Source organism: Rhinatrema bivittatum, chromosome 9, assembly GCF_901001135.1.
Source record: "Rhinatrema bivittatum chromosome 9, aRhiBiv1.1, whole genome shotgun sequence".
Lineage (NCBI taxonomy): Eukaryota > Metazoa > Chordata > Amphibia > Gymnophiona > Rhinatrematidae > Rhinatrema > Rhinatrema bivittatum.
Genome location: NC_042623.1, coordinates 25,672,371 through 25,696,022, shown reverse-complemented (window position 1 = coordinate 25,696,022; position 23,652 = coordinate 25,672,371). Strand labels below are relative to the sequence as shown.

Genomic DNA, 23,652 nt, shown 5'->3' with positions numbered 1-23,652 from the left:
AAATGGAATTTAATCCATCACCTCTCGCCACGCAATGGGCCCCAGGCAAATTCAGCATTTATTCAAGCACTTGGTATATAATCATTTGGTATTGTTCCTTTATTTATTCCAAAACAATTTCTTGATTCTTATCCACTAAAATTTTTTTTATATTTTATTTTCAAAAATCATTTTATCCCAAAAACCCAAAAACTCATTTATTTATATGTTTCTAAAATCTTATATACTATCCTTGCTATGAGGGAATACTATCCTTGTTATGAGGGAATTTGCAAAAAATCTCTTTGGGAAGGTTGAATAAACATGCATCTGTGATGAGATTTATTTTAAAATATTTTTTTAACAATATGTTTTTGTATGTCCTAGGTCAAATTAACTGACTAGCGCTGGAAAGGCAGAAAAACAAAAATTGTTTTGAAACCGTGATTAAAACATACTAAGTATCCCCTGAGGAAGACTGGAAACAGTCGAAACATGGCCCATGTCGGGACAATTTGAGAAACAATACTTAGCCCCACTGTAGATGTATTGTTTCTCAAATTGTCCCGACATGGGCCATGTTTCGACTGTTTCCAGTCTTCCTCAGGGGATACTTAGTATGTTTTAATCACGGTTTCAAAACAATTTTTGTTTTTCTGCCTTTCCAGCGCTAGTCAGTTAATTTGACCTAGGACATACAAAAACATATTGTTAAAAAAATATTTTAAAATAAATCTCATCACAGATGCATGTTTATTCAACCTTCCCAAAGAGATTTTTTGCAAATTCCCTCATAACAATTTTTTGTAACACTTTCCTTCCAACTCAACAAAGTTCTTTACTCACAGTGTTATTAATGCCCATTCCTTTTCATGCATTAATGGCGCCTCGGCGTTTCTTGTCGCCTCCACTTCCTGTCCACTTCTTTATACCTATCATACCCGGAACTTGATGCTGTCAATCATTTTCAAAACAGCTTTATTCAATGCAATGTTCCTTCTTAGTGTTTGTCTCCTCCACTTCCTGCCCACTTGTTTTTACCATTCCTCCCCGGAACTTGATGTTGTCAATCATTTTCAACAGTCACTTTGATCAATCATTTTTTGGGATAAATCATTTTTGGGATAAAATGATTTTTGAAAATAAAATATAAAACATTTTTTAGTGGATAAGAATCAAGAAATTGTTTTGGAATAAATAAAGGAACAATACCAAATGATTATATACCAAGTGCTTGAATAAATGCTGAATTTGCCTGGGGCCCATTGCGTGGCGAGAGGCGATGGATTAAATTCCATTTGCACTAATACTGATGGTATTTGTTCCTATGTGAAGAGTTGATAAGGTTAATTTATTTAACACTTTAAAATTCATAAAAGAGAACATTCATTAGGAGTTGTCCATTATTAGAATCTTGAGCTCCACTACTGTGTGTGGCTAAATAGCCTGTGCAGTTTACCCCATCTAGTAAATTCCCCAACCCCCTTCCCCCAAACCCCTCCCCTGATCTGCCGTAACCTCCGTGCAGATCCATATCTCCCCTTCTCATGGAAGAAGTAAACATCATGGGCTAAACGGCTCCAGCTATTACTCAAACATTTTAACTGAACAGGAGATTATAATATAAAACTTGCTGCCGAAAACACCTCTTATATGTTGCAGCATACTAAAAGCATTAACTGATCAATGTTACACAAACCATACCCAGTCCTTAGGTCTCGTCGGCATCAAACTAGGTTCTTGCTCTGAAGGTATTTCCCAACTGGAGTGTATACATAACCTAGGTCAAGTCTCATGTCTTGTCCACCTGGTGCTTGTTTGGGATGGAACTTCTCTTAAGCCGGCTGTTCCTAGTGCCTGCCCGTTGCCATCGTGGATGCTGATCCTTGGTCGTAAATTTCTTTGTCCCCACATCTGGTGCTGAGGTCGTTATGAAACCTCGATCCTTCAAAACTCTTATAACATCAGTTATGTTGAAAATATGAGCTGTCTCGCCATCCCATGTATAAATAAGGCCAATAGGATGCAGCCACCTATACTTTGTTTTCTTTTCTCAAAAAAGCTGTTACCTCCTTCAAATCTTACCTGTTTTGAAGAGTGACTTCGGATAGGTCTGCATAGATTGATATCTCCTGGTTTTCCCATGACCATCTCATTTGTTTTCTTGTGGCTTTCACTACTTGCTCTTTTGTGTTATATTCATGGAAGCAGACTAATGTCCCTTGGTTGCCATTACCTGGCATTTGCATGGCCCTTAGGGCTCTATCCAATTTTATCGCTATCTGTGGGGCTGCTCCATGTTCTGTGACTGAATCAAGCAGGAAAGCACAGAATCTACAGATTGTGTCCATGTAGTCAGTATTTTCTTTGGATTCAAGAAATCCTCTAAAGCACAGGTTTCCTCTCCTGGCCCTATTTTTCAAATCCACCAGTTTGGCATGTATGGTCATATTTTCTTCTTGCAAATCTGAACATAACTCAGACAGTTGCTTGCTGGCCTCTGCTTGTGTATCCACACGGGTGTCAATTTTGTCCACCCTGTGTTCTAGTGTGACTAATTCTTCATGGAATTCACCCATCATTTCCTGCAGTTCCATTTTGTAGTTTTTTAAATCCTGTTGCAGGCTGCAGAACCAGGACCAAAATTCCGAGCATGTGGGAGCATCCTCAGAGTTGACATTAAAGATGTCCGTCATTTCGGCACCATCCTCTGGGGGATCTCCACTTGCGGCCTGGACGTCAGCGTCTGCCCCATGCTCTCCCGTCTTCCGATACGAAAAACAGTTAAAGTCCACTGTTTTTCGCTTGACCGCCATTTGCTCGATCAGCCTGGGTACGTTCCTACACTTGTTTATGTGTTTTCGGCGAAGTTTTGGCTTCATTCTGGCTCCTGTTTCTGCTTTCTGAAAAAATTAGCGACTGAGCTCGCGGCTCAGGCAGCCATCAAGCCCAATGACGTCACTTCCTCCTCCTTAGTAGATTTAAGGTGGACCAGGCATCTAGCCTGGTCCTGCACAAGTAAACAGGGGAACACTAGGGGGCACTGCCTTACATACTCTTCCCCTCAGCTTGGGCAGTCGTGCCAAGCGTCCCTACTCCCTCCTGGATCCCATCCAGGAGAGTCCAAGACCTTCTAGTACCCTTCTCTTAGGGTTATCCTTGATCACATCACGACCACCACCAGTGTGCTGTTCATGCAGTGCACATCCCCAGTCCCTTAATTAAGTCCTTTGCTGGCTCTGGGTTTGAATTCCACTCAGATGGAGCATCATGGACTGACCGGGGAACTACCAGTGCTGAATCCTCTGTATTCTCAGTTGCTGGAGTTTCCACAGTGCCTCCCTCTGGACTCTTCATGGTTTCCTCCTCTGTATACTCTGGCCAGCCACCCATGCTGGTCACTGACTCCTCCACAGCTTCACTCACTGGGGTCTCCATGGCATCACCCTCTGAGCTCTCCTTGGCATCTCTTGCTTGCCTTTCCATGCTTTCTCTCTCTGGGTTTCTCATGGGAGGTGTTTTGGGGCTTCTGGTAATCTTTGGACACTCTACAGGGTTTTCATCCGGACTGCCTGTAGCACCAACTTCCAACTTCTCGCTACTGCTTCCTCCTGAGCAGTCTGTATTGCTCTCCTTGGGGCTCCTGTGACCCCTCTCTCAGGGTTCTTCATAGCCTCCTCCTTTGGGCTTCTCACATGAGCTGTTTATGGACTCATGGTAGTGTTTGGGAACCCTTAGGGGCTTCATCCTGCCCCCCCTGTATTGCCACTCAGCTGCTGGTTCTCCACTGAGTTCTCTGTGGTAGCTCCCCGGCCACATAAGCTCTTCTCTAAAGAGGAATCAACAAGAGACTGGTTTGCTTCCAGGTTCTTTTTCCCTTGAACTAAGGCAAGCTGGTGTGTCTCCTGTAGCGTCCTCTGCTGTTCCAGGACTCTCTGCAACAATGCTTGCCAACATTTTTCAGTCATGCTCTCAGAATGCTGCATTCTGGTGTTGCAGTAGCTTGGCTGCTCCACTCCAGGTTTTCTCATGGCTGCACACCTCTCTTGCAGAGTGACTTGCTTGCTGGAAGAGGACCGTAAACTTACTGGTCCTGAGTCCATTTGTCTACACACTAGGAAATTATGCATTTAGCATTTGTTTTTTTTCATCATCTTCCACACATTTCTTCTTTTCTTCCTCCTGTCATGGACATATCTGAAAAACCTTTTGTTTTTGTCACCTCACTTACCATGTTAGTTATCTTTAGCTTGTACTTTTGGAATCCTAATTCCTTTCCTAACTTTTTGTGACATATTTATAGTCACTGTATATTTATTTAAAAGTTCTTATATTTTGCATACATCCTTCGTCTGCAGATTACAATAAAATACACATTTAAAAAAATAGAAAATGAACAAACCTAATAGAATTAAACTTTTTTTTTTTAAGAATTCTTAAAGGTTTTGCCACATGTGATCATACAAAATTGTTCAGGCAAAGAATTCCATGGAACTGGGGCAGCCATCGCAAAGGCTCTTTCTCGGATTATTCCCAACCTTGCCACCTTAATCGCTGGTAGCTCAAGGAGGTTCTTGTTCTCTGATTTAGGGAATGAGTAGGGTGGCTGGTGCCTACAAATCTAATTCATGCATATTTGTTATGGATATCCTGAAAACGCGATTGTTTAGGTGTGCGTCCAGGAGAGGGTTAGGAAACAGTGCTACAACATGATGCTGTTTTATGTGAAATTTCATTATGATCAGATCATTCACGATGATCCTTTGCGCCAGATTTATTAAGCTTTTTACACTCTAGTTTAGAGCGCTACAAAATTCCATTGCTTCATTATGTCTAAAATCTCATTGTCTGGTATGTGTTAAAAAGTGGGCGACTTTTATAACTTCTGCATCGCTCACGTGAAACTGATGGCTTAACGTTGCACCCTATATAGATCATTTCCACAGCCTCAGCATTTAGGCAGGTTGGCTTCGTAAATCCATCCCCCACAACACTCTGCGTAAGAAATCACGGTTAACAAACCCGGCAGCTAAATGCACAGAAACGTTTTTCCCATTTCATCTCAGAGGGAAAATATTTTAGTCCATAAAGATGCCGTATTAGTGTCACTTTTCAAACCAGAGAGTAAGGGGGGGGGGGGGTGGAGAATGGAACCTGTTCAGTATGAGCAGCAAACGTAAATTAATGTTCTTTTAGCGTTATTTCCTTTCTAACTTTTCGCTTCTTAATAAAACAAACAAACGTTTTCCTCACACCCCACGGTCTCTTCCGCCTCTGCTACTAACAGTCGCGGCTGCTGGAACCTCTCTCTACCTCCCGCCTTTTTCCTCGCAGCTCCAACAGCCAATCCGCAGCCGGCAGCAGCCGTCTCGCGGCTGAGTGACAGGCGCCCCGACCAGTAGCAGTGCTGGGGTAGGGTGGGGGGGATGGCGGTGTTTTTGGGCGTACAGTCTGCGCGGTGATGGGAGCCAGGTGACCGGGACTGAAGTACTCGACAGATCGGCGACGAGTGGAAGGGACATTTTCTCAGGGTCCGAGAGCCAGGGAAGGTAATCCCAGGTGAGCTTTATTTTTGGAACTTTATTCTCAATGAACTTTAAATTCTTTCCCCTGCCCTGTATGACCGTTACACACTCCTCAAACGGCCGCAACCATCTGTCCCACTCATCTCTGTCACCTTATTTCTGTTATTCCCGCTCAGGGTCAGATAATCCCATAATATATTTTGTATTTACTATTTATATTTATTATTTAGCCATTAACATTGTTCTGTTACCACTTGGTACTATTTCTCTCCTTTACCTCAAACTCTAAGATCCTACTAAGTTAGCCATGTTATTTATACCCAATTGTTGGATGTAATTGTATATTTGTTTAATTGTTCAATCTGTTTGATGTAATTTTCTGTTCCTTGTTCCGTGTAAACCGAAGTGGTATGCACAAGTGCATGAACTCCGGTATATAAAAGCCTTTAAATAAATAAATAAATAAATATCAATCAATTATGGTGATACGTGTACGCTATTTACTGTGTCAAACTGGTGCCGATACTGTCATTTCCCCCCCGCTAATCAGTGTCAGAAACGTGAGAAAACCATTCCAGGAGCCCCGGATGTGTCATTTGTACCTTTGTCATGGTGTAAGTGTGAATCCTTTTGTAATGTATATAAGACTGTGAAACAGAGGGAACAACTTAGACAAAGCGATGGGTTTATATTATAATAACGCTTGCCGTTGCAAAAGCACCGACAGGGGCCGTCTCTTATGTTTATCTGTACAGTGCTGCGTATGTTACGCTTTAGTTTCATTCACTTTATAAAGGGCCAGGTGACGTTCAGCCAATCAGATTCCTTGATTGGCCATCGTGATCTCCCGTCCACTGCAGGCTCTGGGGAACATCCCCATGAACCCCCTTTTAAAGTAGAATTTACTAGTATATGTACCTTTTACGTTCATTTTATTTATTTAGGACCAGGCTTCCTGTTATGGTTGAGATGGGAAACTTTTTATATTTGATATTTTTTAGTTAGTTTATTTAGAGATATTTATAGGCCATCTTCTGCAAGCAATTAAGGCAGTTTACGACATTACATAATAATGAGAAGACCGATCAGCACAATCAACATAGATCTCCATCCACCTGTCCCTGGATAGTTTGTTTTGGATTTGTTATATATTATGTCTTGCCTTTTTGTAAATTATGAATGCATTAGTAAGAGAAAAGTGGGTTTTATGTGTTTATTATCTCTTTAAAATTCTGAATGTTTCTTATGTTTTATTTGACATAGGTTTTAATATGGAATTTTTATATATTTTAATTGTAGTTTGTGTATTTTAAAATTTGAGTGCCTAGAGTAGTAAAGCATGAAATAAAATATATTTTTTATAAAACTCCTCCTCATATTAAATATGTAGCTGCTTTATGGTAAGGTCATATAGTTACAGCCCTATTGCTAGTGTTCCTTATTATATGTGTCCCCTTTCCCACATTTGGTTTTCTAGAAGTGCTCACATAATGTCCTTATGCCGTACATCTGGACAGTGATATTCTTACATTGTACCAGAACTTGCCAAAAACATGGATGAATTTTTATGTAGCAGGAGTTTTGGTCCACTAAAACACGTTAGATGGAAACACTTACTTAGTTTTCTCTGCCTTGAAATTTACTGGGACAAGTTCCACTGCATACCAAGCAAATCTTGTAAATTATAGATATATATTGCACTTCCTCAGCTATATTACAACAGCAAGCATTGCATTAAGAGGGGGGCATCAAGAAGTGCCTTAAATGTTGCCTTATATTAGAAAAAAAGTCTTTGCTGTGGTCCTGCAATTCTTGGCAGTCAGATTGATTACTACCTGTTGCTAAGAGTGTGCTGCACAGAGTAGGAGTGATTTTCTAACAAAAAAATAGGCATTTTAAGCACTGCTTGGGATTCTTTTACCCTTCTATTCCACGGGAATGTTAACCCCAGTGCAAGTGGTTCATCACCTGCACATAGCTTTGCAGAAAACTGTCAGTAAGCAGACAAGAGAACATAGAATAAGTTCTAGGAAGAAAAGGCAGAAGAACTACAGCTTGAGATAAAACATCAGAGCTAAAGTGAAGGGAGAAGGATGGACTGACTCTCTGAGATGTGTGCATCTCCATCAGCTCTCGCTTTCACTGTCAACAACAGGTTTTTCATTTCTGTATGAGCATAGCTTCAGTGTGAAGTAGCAATGGCTTTCCTGCTTGAGCTTTGGGGCTCAGTTCATCTGCCAAAAATAACTTCTTGCAGTAGGGTGGGGGGGAGAGCTGCTTCTTGTGCAGGCAGCAGGCACCACTCTGGACTTCCCTTCCCCCACCGGTCATATTTATTTTTAGTCTCTGCACTCTTCTGTGTGTCAGAAGCCATCAGCTCAGTGACTCTGGAAATTGACTTCCAGAGGGCTGCAGATAACATTAGCAATGTATTAGTTCCAAACTAAGAAGGAGAGGGAGTACAAAAAACAGCACACTGAAATAGTATTTGCTGTATACTAGAGAATTTCGCTAATTATAGTTAATAGTTTTGGGTTCTCTTTGAAAATGCAAAGGCAAAATGTTACACTTTTGATTAAAGTGACTGTGGCCCTTTAAAAGTGCTACATATTTTGCCCAAAAAACCTCAAAGGAGCAAGCAGACAGCCCATGTACTCTCTTCATTTTGGTCATGTCTGAGTGTGACACAGTGATCTTGTGTGTCTCTGATAAGTAATGTCAGTCTTTTTTTCACTCCCAACATTTCTCAAAGTTAATAGAAAAAATGAGGATCTGTGAAAAAATGGTAGCCAGTAGAGGCTACTATTGTAGCCAGTACAGTTTGTAACCATACCTTTCCTCCTGCATTGTGGAATGTGAATTCATATTTGCTGAATAGGATGATGAGAGAAATACAAGGATAGTGCAGATAAGTGGTAACTTAGAAAGAAGAATGACAGTCCTTAATGGGACTGTCCAGCAAAAGAAAATATCTAAATGAAAATATTTACGTCTCAACATTCCATGATGCCTAGTTTCCTTGTTTGTTCACATAGCTATCCTGCCATTGGTTAGTATATCAAAATGGTTGATATCATGTGCTTTGACCTCCCTGAAATTGCAATTAAACTGAAGTGGCCAGTTTCCCTATAGGAAACAAAAAGAAACAGGAATTCTAACAGGCTGATGCAATATCAGTGCATAAAAAATGTGCACACATCCACCTGTTCTGGGTGCTTGATGGAATAAGCAAATGAGCTGACGTGCAATGGGTAATTTGTGCGTCCCTGGTGCGCTGCATCAAGCGCCCAGGAGAAGTGGCTATGCATCTAGAACAGCCTGGCCAGAGCTCCCTCCCCACCACTGGCAGGTCTATTCCTGATTGGACCTTTTCACTGACACTTGTCAGTGAAAGGACCAATCCCCTTTCAGGACAGTCTTCTGAAAGGGGATTGGCCCTTTCACTGATGTGACAGTGAATGGACCAGTCGACAAGGAGTGAATAAATTAATATCAAGTGCCCGACACTCTCACTCACTGCTGGCAGGGGTTCCAATTGGGCCAGACCTTGGTGATGCTGCTTTATGTGATTTTCCCCCCATGAGGAACCTCAGAAAGCAGGATTTTTTTTTTAAGTCCTTGAGAGGGCATAATTCTGCTTTCTGTGATTCCTCCTATTTAATATCATTAGGATACTAATTGGAGGAATCACAGAAAGCAGGAGTTTTTTTGTCTTTTTCATCAGCCCTTGAGCGCCATATGCTTTAGCGCCTGCTCCCGGGCAGGTGTTAAATTTGCAGCGTTAAAATGGGTGCCATGACTGTGCAACAGTTTTTTGCATTGGGGGGTAATAGCTAATAGCCTCATCAACATGAATTTACATGTGATGCTATGCACTGGTTTGGACACGCTAATCCCCTTAATTACATGAGGGGTTTTGGACACACATCTTTGGACACACATCACACGAGTTCACTTATCTTTCTAGACGCTCCCTCTCTACTTCTCCACTCGTCTCTGCTCCTCTCTACTCCTCCACCCCTTTCCCCACCCCTAGCACACTCCAACCTCTCTATAATTGTCCAACCACCCCCTCACACTCAACACACCACCTGCCATGCACACCCACCCCATTACATCCATCAAACACTACCCCCCCCACCCCCACCGAGACCCCCTCACACCAAAACACAAGAAATACACCATAGAAACCTCATCCCTATCATGGCCACACCACTCACCCAAATACTAGGCCTCACCACATTCACCATACTCCTAATCAATGCGCAATCTATCATCAAAAAAACCCCCCTCATCAATGACATTCTCCTGGACGACAACCCCGACATCCTAGCCATCACAGAAACATGGCTAAAGGATACAGACACAACACTACTTAACCAACTCCCTCTCAAAAAATATGACATTTTCTCCATACCACGACTTAAGAAACGAGAAGGCGGCCTCCTCCTAGCAGCCAAAAAGAGTTTCAAACTAACCAGAAAACCTATATCCGCACCCCCTAGACTAGAAATCAGCTTTTTTCACTCTCACAACCTCCAAATCTGCCTAGTGTATGCCCCACCAGGTCTCCTCGAGACTAACCCCTCCCCCCTGATCGAATACATCTCCAAAAACATTAACATACAAGTTCCTGCTATCATCCTTGGAGACTTCAATCTCCACGTCGATAACATCCCCACATCACCCGCCTGTGACTCCCTACTAACTGCATTAGATGCACTTGGTTTCACACAAACCATCACCCATTCCACTCACAAAGCAGGCCACACCCTCGATCTCTTCTTCACCAACTCACAAATCCATACCAACACACCCTCATGCACACCCATCCCCTGGTCCGACCACTATCGCATCGACGTAACATGCTCTGTAATTAAAACACATCATCCCTCCCAAGGTAAAAAAGTCATACACTTTAGACGTAACTGCAAACAAGAAGAATTAATAGCAGCCATGTCTAACGATATCAATTCGCTTGACTTAACAGATGTTGACTCGGCACTCACTTCATGGAACCACATCACCAACACGATAGCCAACAAGATCTGCCCCATACAGGAACGCACAATTGACATGTCCCAAAGACACAAACAACCCTGGTATACGCCAGAACTAAAAAACATGAAATCAAATCTAAAAAAGCTCGAAAGAGCATGGCTCAAAGACCCCTCTACCACCCAACTAAATAAATTCAAATCCTACATGCACTCCTACCGAGTAGCTATTGATAAAACCAAAAGAGACTTCCACTCACAACGCATACACCACCTACAATTCAACCCTAGAGCCCTATTCCAACTAGTAAACAACTTAACTAAACCTTGCACACCATCCATACCAGACATAAACAACCAGACAAAATGTGAAGAACTTGCCTTATTCTTCCATAATAAAATCAGCAACATCATGTCACGTTTCCCCCTCAAGCAAACATACAACGATACAACACAACCCCAATCTACTTCTAATCTCTCATCATTTGACACCACCTCATCCCTAGAAATCGAATCCATCCTTAAAAAAATCAGACCCTCTACACACCCTACAGACACCATTCCTACAAAACATCTCCTCTCCATCCCCGGGATCATCGCCAAACCCATATCAAACATCATAAACAAGTCCATTGAACTTGGCAGTATCCCAAAAAACCTTAAGCATGCCATTGTTAAACCCATACTGAAAAAGCCCTCCCTCGACCCCTCTGATCTCACCAATTTCCGACCTATCTCCAACCTGCCTCTAATCACAAAAGTCCTTGAGAAAGCCATAAATAAACAGCTATCAGACTACTTAGATGAAAACAACATCCTTTCCCCCTCACAGTTTGGCTTTCGCAAACACCATAGCACAGAGACCTTACTCATTTCACTCTCTGACCAAATCTTGAAAGGGCTTGACAAAGGTCTCTCACACATCCTCATTCTCCTAGACATCTCCGCTGCATTCGACACCATTAAACATCAAATCCTTTTAAAACGTCTTAGCAGCATTGGCATCTCAGACCTGGCCCTACAATGGTTCCACTCATACCTAGCTGATAGGCAATTTAGCGTACAAATGGGAAACTCCACCTCCAAGCCACACAACCTCGCTCAAGGAGTACCGCAAGGCTCATCTCTATCCTCTACGCTTTTCAATATATATCTCCTCCCCCTCTGCTATCTCCTTGCTAAACTTGACCTTCCGCACTTCATATATGCCGATGATGTGCAGATACTTATTCCTATTAAAGACTCAATACACAAAGCTATGGAAATTTGGAAATCCGCCCTCTCTGAAATTAGCAGCCCCTTATCCAACAACTTTCTCGCCCTCAACGCTACTAAAACGGAACTTATCCACATATCACCCCCCAATATCACCCCCACCCTCTTTATGACCCCCACTGTCACACACAACAATGTTCCTACCACTAACCTCACCTTTCCCACCCATGTTCGGAGCCTCGGCGTATCCATTGACTGTCACCTCAACTGCAAGAAATTCATCAATAATACCCTCAAAGACTGCTTCTACAAACTGCACACCCTAAAAAGACTCAAACCTCTCCTACATCTCAATGACTTCCGTACCATATTACAAGCCCTCATATTAACGAAAATAGATTACTGCAACTCCTTGTTATTAGGCCTGCCTAAAAACACCATACAGCCTTTACAACTCCTCCAGAATGCAGCCGCCCGGATACTCACCAACACCCACAAAAATGATCACATAACTCCGGTTCTCAAACATCTACATTGGTTACCCGTAGCATCTAGAATTGCCTTCAAAGCCCTCACCCTAATACACAAATCTCTTCACAACCAGAACATGCACTGGTACAAAGAACACTTCTCATTTCACAACAGCAATAGACCTACTAGAAAACAATATCTAGCTACATTACACACCCCCTCACCTAAACTTACTAAACTCCGCACCACAAACGAAAGGGCCCTATCCCTAGCAGGCCCGCTTCTTTGGAATAAGCTACCCACCTCCCTCCGCCAAGAAACTTGCCCAAAAATATTCAGGCAAAACCTGAAGACCTGGTTCTTCAAACACTCCTACACATAATATTCACACATTTACTCTCACCCCCCCCCCGCAGACCTGGGTCACCTAACCTGGCTCTTCAATTACTCCTACCCCTAATACTCACACAACCACTCTCACCCCACCCCCACCCCCTCCAACTCCTAACCTCTCCCCCCTCCTATTTTCCTCTTCCTTCTTATCACCTCCCTCTACTTTAAACTTCCTCTTCCCCCATACCTCCCATAAAGTGAATTTTATCAGGACTACATATTGTATATAAAAAATTTGTATATAAATTTTTGTTCCCAATCACGTGTATATATACCTCCTTAAATGTGGATACCCTCCCATATATCAGAATCTCCCCACCCCCCCCCGTTTAGATAACCTCTTTCACGTATCCCACTTTGATAATTTTACTTATTTAATCTAATCTGTTGTTTGTATGTTCTGAATGTTCCTTATTTAATTATGCAATAATTGTAAAGCCTGTTGCTAAGTTCTGTTTTATGTAAACCGACGAGATGTTCCCAACGTTCGTCGGTATATAAAAGTTATTAAATAAAAATAAATAAATAAATAAATAAACATCTAAAACGTGAGTCCAAGCGCGTGTAAAGCCGTGCACTCGACTGAGCGCACTATATTGCATCTGTCTATAAGTGTCAGGGGCATGAAAGGCAAATGAAAAGTGTGAACTGGGGAGTCAGTGGGTACTCTGCTGTCAGACAGAAATTTGAATAAAATTGGATGAATGATTTAAAAGTTACTGGTGCGGGCAGACAGACAAACATACAGACATGATTTTATAAGGCCAACTTCTCTGTAGGAAAGCTAGGTTAAATATTCAGAGAAAAGAAATACAGACAGTCTTTAAGGGGCTGGGAAAGCAAGTTTAGCAAATTATGTGGCTGTATCACCAGAACATACTGCTGCTTGGAAGGTGAACATGAAAATAGGAAATATCTCAGATACCAAATTAAATATATTCTTTCATTTTTATTCTATTTTCATTTAAGTTTTATAGGCTATATTGTCATTACATTCATGCATTTAAGCCAGATGTGCTAACATGTTTCCCACATTTGTGTCTATGGGAACAATACTTTGTGTGGGTGGTGTCCCCTTAATAACTTTTATGTTTGGTGGCCTATTTGCTCTAAAATTTCATGTGTACCAGTGGACACACACATATATCCCAGAAAGTAGGCTTCATTAATTCTGCATGGAATTTCTTGTTTTATAGACATTGGGGAATTCTAAACTGACCTATCACAGGCTGATCATAGACTTTCATAGTAATTTCTGTTTAGGTTGTGGTGAGGTCAGCAGTCCCAAAGTGCAGTCTAGCATCATTATCTATAAATAGAACAAAAAACTGAAACTTAATAAACTAATATTTTCCACAGATAAGCAGGCTGAATTAGCCATGCTTTCTGGGAGATCCCCCCTGGTGGATCTTGGCAGGAACTTCTAGCAGCAAAGGCTGGAGAGCCCCCTTCCAAATGGCCTCATCAAGAGCCAACTTTGGGCTCAGCCTGGACCCCGGATGCCTTGTTGGCATTGAAGCGTCCACCATTGGTGCATGGAGACGTGCTGCATTGGGACAGAGACCCAATGCATTGGACATCGGCCGACGCAAGATCCCATCTGACACATTCGGCACAGGACTCCAATGTCCCGCCGATGCCATGTGCTGCATCAGGTAACCCACCGACACACATGATGCACCCCATTGAGAAGCATGGCAAAGCAAAATGGAAAACCCGCCATGTTAACACCGGTCCTCAGAGTCTAAACGATACCTGGCCCTACGGAGTCCTGAGCAAATGGACTTCCCGCCGCTACCAATCTTATCATCAGACCTGGAATATTCTGGCGAGTGAGAAAGGGACATCCATCATCTTTCACACCACTCCACTTCCAGAGATGGTGACTGGACACGACAATCAGAAAAAAGGACCTCTACCTCCAGGCAGTCATCTCACGGTCACCTCACAGGAGCCTCCCCACCTTCAAAAAAGAGAAGGACGACTAAGCCTTCTAACGAGCTCCAAGGAGTGACTTCACAAATGTTGACTCAGATCACTAGGCTTCTTCAAACCTTTTTCGACTTGGTCATCCTTGCACAACAACCAGGCTCACCTTCAAGCCTTTCTGCTGTTGGCTCGGATCATTCAACACCTCCCTTTCCTCCGCACTCGGATCTTGAACCCATATTTAGAGAACTGAATCCGCATGGAAGCCCGTGCACTAGGGAACCGCATGGCACCTCTCCACCATCACCCAGCTCATCCACGGGAATTCCTTCAGACCCTCAGGGTGACTCACTGGAGCCAACATCTCCACCTGAGGACCTATCTTACTCCAGATTTATAGAGAAGGTAGGCTCCATACTAAATCTGGAAACCAATAAAGTACCTGACCCACGAACCAAAGTGCATGACCTCCTTAAGATTTTTGACATCCTGGCAGAGCCTATGACTCTTCCATCTCATTTGGTATTGGACGCTGCCATGGACAAAGCCTGGGAGACTCCTTTCTCCACACCCACCATATCCAGGAAAACGGAACTAAAATTTCATATGCACAAGTCTCCCCACTTCGCCGCCGTGCAACTTCCGCATGTCTTGATTGTTGTGGAATCTGCTATGAAGAAGGCCAGGAAAACACGACTGTATTCCAATATCCATCAGGCAAGGACAATCAATACCTGTACGATTTTGGCAGGAAAGTATTCCAGGGTTCCATGTTGTGAACGCTAAGGTGTAACAGCACCTATTCTATATTACCCAGTATTTGTATGAGTGACTCCAATATCTGAAGTCTGAAGAAGATCAACCATGAGGGTCGGACCAGCACAAGCAGATGGTGGCCGATTATAGAAGAGGGCCTGCATCACCTCTTGCGCACCGTCTATGAAGGCTTCAATCTATCGGTCCGGACCTTAGCAGTCGCTATAGCAGCATGTCGCATTGCGTGGCTGAGGGCAAGTGTGATCCGCGAGGATGTTCATGACAAGTTTGCCAATATCCCCTGCAAAGGGGATAACTTGTTTGACAAACTTTGCGAGACGGTATTGCAACTTAAGTAACAGAGTGTGGCAGTATCCTCCCTTACCTCATTCCCAAGGTCAGCCTACCTCGAAGCGCTATTACTCCTCCTACAAGAGACCCTTCTATCACCAGTGCTCTTACAAACCATACCCACCATACCATCCTCCATCTTATGCCAACCAGAGGTCTCAACCACCCCAAACACAACCACAACGGGGTAGACTCTGGACACAGTGCACTCCCAAACCAGCCCCAAATGCTGTTCCTAAAAACCAACCATTGTTTTAATCCATCCGCAGCCACAGCTACCACAAGCAGTAGGCGGGTACCTTACTTCATTCGCATCAGTATGGGATCAGATCACGTCTGACCGTTGGGTCCTCAGCATCATCCAGAATGGCTATCATCTCAATTTCAGAACTCTTCCCATGTTACCACATTTGAATTCTCCTTTTCGGGAGACCGATACTCTCCTCCTTTTTTGGGAAGCCGAATTCCTCCTGAGCCAAAAAGCGATACGAGAAGTTGCCTGATCCCAGCGGTCCCTGAGATTTTAATACTTCCTCATACCCAAGAAGAGTGGGAGTGGGGGGCCGCACCCCATTCTGGATCTCAGAGCGCTGAATAGGTTCATCATCTGGGAAAAAGTCAAGGTGACTTCTCTCAAGAACATCTTGCCCTACCTGAAGCTCTTGGACTGGATGTGCTCACTGGATCTCAAAGATGCTTATGCTCACATTCCTATGCACCCCTCTTCCTAGCACCACCTGTGCTTCCAAGTTCAAAAGAAACACTATCAATATCAAGTGCTACATTTCAGCCTCTCATCAGCGCCCAGGGTTTTCACCAAATGTCTCGCAGTAGCTGTAGCCCACCTTCGAAAAGAGAAGATATTTATGCTCTCCTATCTCGACGATTGGCTCCTAGTAGCCCCGAGCCAGGATTTGATTCGCACCCATCAAATCTGGGTTCTATCTTGTTTGGAAGACCTAGGCTTCCTGATCAACTACGCACAATCTCACCTTGACCCTTCTCAAACACTAAGTTTATAGGGATGCTCATCAACATACCACTTTGCAAAGTCTTCCTCCTGGAAGACAGAATCAGCACATTTCAAACCCTGGCCAGATCATTCAGTGTTTTAAAGCAACCCACTGTGCACCATGTCCTAACACTCCTGGATCACATGGCGGCAGCCACATATGTGATACCTCATACCCGCCTCCACATGCGTCGTCTCCAATGGGGCTTGAAGTCCCAGTGGTCCCAACATTCTCAACTGATGTCACAAAGAAGAATGGTAATCCGCTCCATGACTAGAGATTTTGACTGGTGGTTAAGTCCGGAAATTCTACACTCAGGTGCCCCCTTTCGACTTCCGCCTCACTAGATCAAGCTGACTACAGATGCCTCCATGACAGGGTAGGGGGCCCATGTTCTGCATCTAAAGACTCAAGAGCTGTGGTCGCTGGCAGAGCAGAACTACCAAATCAATCTACTGGAACTCCGAGCCAGTCACTATGCCGTTTGCACCTTCTCACGGCTATAATATGTACTATATATGTAAACCGTTGTGATCTACCTCTGGAACAACGGTATATAAAAAGCATAAATAAATAAAAATAAAATGTCTGTCCATAAATCTGTCCTCATAGGAGCTGTCCAGAGCATGGTGCTGAACAGCAGTGAAATGCCCCTTTTGAGGTGTAGATAACATATACACCAGAAGATATATAACTAGTCATCATAAAGAAAATGTCAAAATCTTTTTCACGTTCCACTACATAAGCATGCTTTAATAAAATTCTTTGGTTTTGTTGGCCATTATTGTTCTAGTAGTAGCTAGGAAACTGTTATGGTAAATGAGGCTAAAAATACAAAAATGTTAACTTTTCCTAATCTTACTATATAGATATCTAATTAAATTTAAACTTTTGGACTGTTCAATTTTAAGTAAAAGTTCTTATGAGTATTTTACTATTGTTTTGGAGAGTTTTATTAACATCTCACTTCCACATTTTAAGGGTCAATGGACTGCTCCAGTCTGGAGTTTGAATATGGAGATATTGACAGCCTCCCTGCAGAGTTATCAGGTAACTAAAATCTTGCACTTTAGTGGAATTATACCTGATCCAAACTGACAACTATTTAAAGGGCCAGATGTACCAAAGGGTTTTTCCCATATTGTATCTGTGGGAAAACTGCTTAATATATATGGACCATTGGTAACAATTCTAGTGCCCCCAACAATTAAACTTCAGGGAGCGGGCGGAAAGCTGGGTGACAGCTGGTAGTGGTGGGGAGCTGGAAGAGAGGTCCAGAGTTTCAAGGGGCATGAAAGAGATAGTGGACTTAGCTTGGAGGGGGTGGAGGTCCAGATCCTCAAAAGAAATGGGGGAGGAAGGCTGGTCACGGGTACTGTGGCCGGCCGACGTAACGATTCTGAATTTTAGAAAAGCTGACCATAGCGCACATTAGTGTATTAATCACGTAACGTTACTGCTAGTCCTGATGGGGAGCATGTCTGGAGATCTCATGTTTTAGGGATTTTCAAGACTGCTGAACTAACACATATTCTCGGGGGGGGGGGGGGAGAGAGCACATTGTAGGAGAGACAATATGACACTATATATATCTACCACTATAAGAGGGGCACTTTCAGCTCAGAGAGGGTTTGAATCATAAGAACCTTATACAAACCTTTTTAAACCCAGTTATACTAACGGTCATAACTACATCCCCTGGCAATGAATTTCAGAGCTTAATTATGTGTTGAATGTGCAAGACTTTTCTCTGATTTGTTTTAAATGAGCCACTTACTAATTTCATGACATGCCCCCTAGTCCTTCTATTGTTTGAGAGAGTAAATAACCGATTTACATTTACCTGTTCAAGTCCTTCATTCCCTCCTCCATGGCTCCAGGGTTCAAGGGTCTGTAGTGCACCAATGTAACATCTCACCCCCCCCTCCCCAAACCCACCCTGAGTTGAAAGTGCTCCTCTTACAGTGGCAGATATATATAGTGTCGTATTGTCTCTCCTACAGTGCGCTCTCTCTCGGATGGACATTAAAAAACTGGTTTTCTCTTAAGATTACGCGTGGTGAGGTATTTTAAATGATATGTGTGCGCATGATTATAAAATTGCAGTGTACCTCTGCTCACGTGCCGATATATGTGTTTATGGGTACACACGTGTTCTTTTTAAAATTAGCCAGTTAGATTATAAGCCCTCTGGGGTTAGGGAAATAGCTACAGAACCTGAATGTAATCCACTTTTGAAGTGCTGCAAAGCGGAATATAAATATAAAATAAATTACAATCTGAAATAAGAAAATAAGTTCAGATGATGTGGGTAATACATTTTTTTTCTTTAAATAAATAATATTAGTATAGCACCATTAGTGAACACCATATTGTATCCAGAACAATGAATCTACCTTAGAACTTGCAATCTGATCTGAACAGGAAGATTAGGGGATTTGCTCCAGGTCACACAGTGGTGATTACTGAAAACTGAGTCAGGGTCCTCAGGTTCACAGCTTTGTGCTTCAAGTGACCTGCCAGGAGTAAATAAACTGAAAGCAGTGAGTGGGGTTGGTAAAATGACAAATTCTCTCACAAGTTGGATCTTCATGTCTAGTCAGAATGCAGGAATGTGTAGCTTTCCTGTTGTGAGGGTTACCATTGTATTCCATGTGTTAATCCTTGACTTCAGATTGGCTGCAGCTCCTAACCTCAGACTCTTCCGCCCAGGTCATAACTTGTTTCTGACTGGATTCTCTTCAGTTTCAATTGCTCTCTATTTAAATTCAAACTTGTTTTCCCTTTCTTACTTTGGTTTTAATAGTACTAGCCGCCTCCTGCTATGGAATAAAACCTCTCTGGCACAGCTTATTTATTCTGAAGACTTTTACTCTCTTATATGCCAGTGCTAGCTGGGGATATTCAGTTAACTAATTCTACACTATCAAGTAATTTGTGATAAGTTAACAGGACACTATTCATTTAAATTGCTTTTTGTTAATGATGGAGAATCCCTGTCTGGCACTCTAAGTGCTACGTTTCTACTCCCTCTGGTACCCTTGCCCACCTCAGGCAGAGAGCTCTGCCCTGAAAGTTGCACATTTCAGTGCAATACTGACTTCCTATCTGACAGGACACTGGCATGAAGAAAAAGGTTGCTTTGACAAGGAGGAAAGTCTTCCCTCATGGGTCCAGTGACTCCTGGAGCTAGAGAGGCTGCCCAGCACTTTAAAGAAGCTGCCACGTTTGGGAATCTTCTGCTTCAGTTCCCTGGAGAATGGACACCCGATCCTCAATCATGATAAATCTTTTTTTGCCCACAGAGGATCCCAGCACACTTTTAAAATTCTTCAGAGACATGCACGCAGCTGTCTGTTCTCTCTTATCTAGTATAGCCTATGATCTCGTTCTCTCTGGGGATCTGCAGGCTCTGGGCTCTGCAGACTTGCTAGAGAGAGGTGTGGGCAATACCGAGGAATGACTCATCTTGCAGCCTGAGTTCCCCTTCCCTTGTGTAACTTTGAGTAATGATATCTGACGTGGCTGGAGGATGGTGATGTGTCATTGTGACTACATGCAGGCTGAAATGAATTTGGTGTCTAGATGATTCCCATATCATCGGGGACAGGCTTAGCCAAGCCGAATGTTCCCTTTAGTATCAAAGGACTTGTAATCCTACTTTCATTATAAAAAAAAAAGAGAGAGAGATACTAGAACTACAAAACCATGGATGCACTGGGACAAAGTCAGGACTGGCTCAACCCATTCCTGCTGACTTCAAGCCACCTGGTAATCCTGAAGAGAGTGCAGTATACAAGGAGAGCCATGTGGAGACAGGGCCGATGGAAGCACTAGGTGGTGGCCTAGGGTGCCAGGGTCCCAGGGACAGCAGCCATGGCACACAGCAAGAGCCAGAACAGAAATACCCTTGCATTTCACAGAAAAACAGAGGTAAAGAGCACAAAATGAAACTCTGCCTGGGGAGGCATTCAACAAAGTCCTGCATGAGAAGCTTCTAAGAAAACTAAAAAGTCATGGGATAGGAGGTGATGTCCTTTTGTGGATTGCAAGCTGATTAAAAGACAGGAAACAGAGAGTAGGATTAAATGGTCAGTTATCACTGTGGAAAAAAGTAAAAAGTGGAGTGCCTCGGGGACCTGTACTTGGACTGGTGCTTTTCAATATATTTATAAATGATCTGAAAAGGGGTACGACTAGTGAGGTGATCAGATTTGTGGATGACACAAAATTATGTAGTGTACTAGAGTAGTTAAATCTCAAGCGGATTGAGATAAATTGCAGGAGGATTTTGCGAGACTGGAAGATTGGGCTTCCAAATTGCAGATGAAATTTAATGTGGACAAGTGCAAAGTGATTCATATAGGGAAAAGTAACCCTTGCTGTAGTTACACGATGTTAGGTTGCATATTAGGAGCTACCACCCAGGAAAGAGATCTAGTCGTCATAGTGGATAATACATTGAAATTGTCAGCTCAGTGTATTGTGGTGATCAAAAAAGCAAACAGAATGTTAGGAATTATTAGGAAGGGAATGGCAAATAAAACGGAGGATGTCATAATGCCTCTGAATCACTCCATGGTGAGACCGCATCTTGAATACTGTGTGCAATTCTGGTCACCGCATCTTAAAAAGGATATAGCTGCACTGGTGAATGTGCAGAGAAGGGCGACCAAAATATGAGGCATGGAATGGCTGCCCTATGAGGAAAGGCTAAAGAGATTGGAGCTGTTCAGTTTGGATAAGAGACGACTGAAGGGGCAATATGATAGAAGTCTATAAAATAATGAAAGGATATGAACAGGTTAATGTAAATCTGTTATTTACTCTCTCAGATAATAGAAGGACCAGGAGGCACTCAATGAAGTTAGCAAGTAGCTGATTTAAAACAAATCTAAGAAAATTCTTTATCACTCAGCACATAGTTAAGCTCTGGAATTCATTGCCAGAGGATGTGGTTACAGTAGTTAGTGTAACTGGGCTTAAAAAAGGTTTGGATAAGTTCCTAGAGGAAAAATCCATAAACTGCTATTACGGTAATTAATAAGCAATAGTAGCTTGAGATCTATCTGATGTTTGGATACTTGTAACTTGGGATTGGCCACTTTTGAAAAAAGGATACTGGGCTTGATGGCCTCTTGATCTGACCCAGTATGGCTTATCTTAGGCTCTTAAGGTAGAAACACAAGCCCACACTGAGGTGAGCCGGGGCAAGCGGTGTCTCAGCTGAGTGCATTAGCACGAAACGATGTGGGCCACGTATCTGGAAATCAGAGTAAGAGATCCGACCCAAGGGAAGAATAGGGCAGGGCTGGCAGAGACACTGCTTGAGCTGCACCACTCCTTCGAAGTGACCGGGACAAACAGTGAAGTCGCTCGGCATTATCTGCGTTTTATAATAGAATGCCTCTGGACAAACGCTTTCTGCGTTCTCTCCCCCCCCCCCCCAACCAAGTGCTGACACGCTGCATAGTGTCAAAGGTTAGAATGTTTGAATCTCCACGCCAGTGCAATGCTTCCCCTCCCCACACCCCCTTCTGACAGCAGCACCAGGAGCCAGAGGGAGCCCAGAATCTGTCCCTGGCTGCAGCCACAAGCTGCCCAAGAAGCTGGGCGTGGGATGCCACAGAAATGCCTCTGAAAGTGGTGGTGGATGTCACCATCCACACATTAAGAACATTTCTCCCTCCACTCTCTCCTTCAAATTGAGATACCCGGGATGGACTGCCTGCGTGACGGGAGTGGCACAAGGCAGAAGGTTTACCTAGGATGCCTAATCCCCCTTGCACCAGCCCTGTGTGGAGAAATGTTTGTAACAAAAAGTGAAGGAAACTTCAGCTGCCTCACTCAAATTCTGAAGGGAGATTTTTGGCTATTCCTGATTTTTGAACTTACATTCCAGTGCATTGTGATATTCAAAAAAGCCAGAAATGTAAAGTTTCCATATGAAAACAGGATGACATGGCAGCTGTGTTGAGGCAGTACTCCAATTAGAAATGACACTGGGAAGCAGTCTCACAAGGAGATCACCACAGCTTGAGTTAGCCTAGTTGGTCTGCAATTCTATATATTCCGATAAAATCCAGGATCACCTTCAAGACACTAATGATGATCCACAAGGACATCATGGGCATCGCCCACCTTCATCTAAACACGCAACTCCGCCCCCACACATCACAAAGACCCATCAGATACAATTACAAAGGATCTCTATATGCCCCCCCAATCAAATCCCTATTAAGAAAACGAGCACTCTCCTCAGCAGGGCCCACCCTCTGGAACTCACTACCTCCAGAACTCCGACTAGAAACATGCCATCAAACCTTTAAGAAAAACTTAAAAACATGGCTCTTCCGGCAAGCCTTCCCGGAACTGAAGCAACACTCAGACACTGGTCAACAGTCAATTTAGAACATCACATACCTTGTGAACTAATCACTCCTCATACGGACTGTCACCAAAGGCACCACTGTTGATGCTCTAGTACGTCAACTAGTGTCATGCTCTGATCATTTCACCCAACTTTGTACTATTAACTGATACACTCAATTAGTGCATTATCTTGTAGACAATTATTTTTGCGACATTTATAATCTGTTTCGTCATATTATTAATATCTACCTAATAGTCACGTTCTTATGTTCTTATGTTCAGAAACTTTGTTTGACATGCTCAGAAACTTGTTTGAGTTGCTTTAACTTGTTATTTATTTTATTTATTTATAATTTTTCTATACTGACATTCTTACATTAAAATGCAAATCATACCGGTTTACATAAAACAGAAAAAGCAGGAAAAAATATTTCCATAGTCAAATACAGAGAACATTTATAATAAAATTGTTAACAAAGGCATAAGGTAGGAACTTGAAAAAAAAGTTACTTAACAGAAAACGTAAAAGAAAAAATATTAAATGAAGCACAAAGAGTTGCACGAAGGGGTGCACAAAGGGGAGAGCCCCTTTGTCGTGCCCCTTTGGCGCGTGACGCACGTCGCGTGGCGCCTGATGGTGAGGCGCTTTTC

At 42.9% G+C, this 23,652-nt stretch overlaps 1 protein-coding gene across 6 annotated transcripts in view; it reads left to right on the top strand.

Annotated features, from left to right (window-relative positions):
- The first annotated feature begins 5,406 nt into the window (after positions 1-5,406).
- STRIP2 (striatin interacting protein 2) overlaps positions 5,407-23,652 on the top strand; it is a 216,229-nt gene continuing 197,983 nt past the window's right edge. For 2 of the 6 annotated variants that reach the window (XM_029615800.1, XM_029615797.1), the window contains exons 1-2: positions 5,407-5,538; positions 17,611-17,679. In XM_029615800.1, coding sequence (XP_029471660.1) covers positions 17,616-17,679 — 64 coding nt within the window. In that variant the 5' untranslated portion in view covers positions 5,407-5,538; positions 17,611-17,615. Of the gene's footprint in view, positions 5,539-17,610; positions 17,680-23,652 lie in introns of those variants that run through there. The other 4 variants (XM_029615803.1, XM_029615801.1, XM_029615799.1 and 1 more) reach the window with 3 other exon arrangements.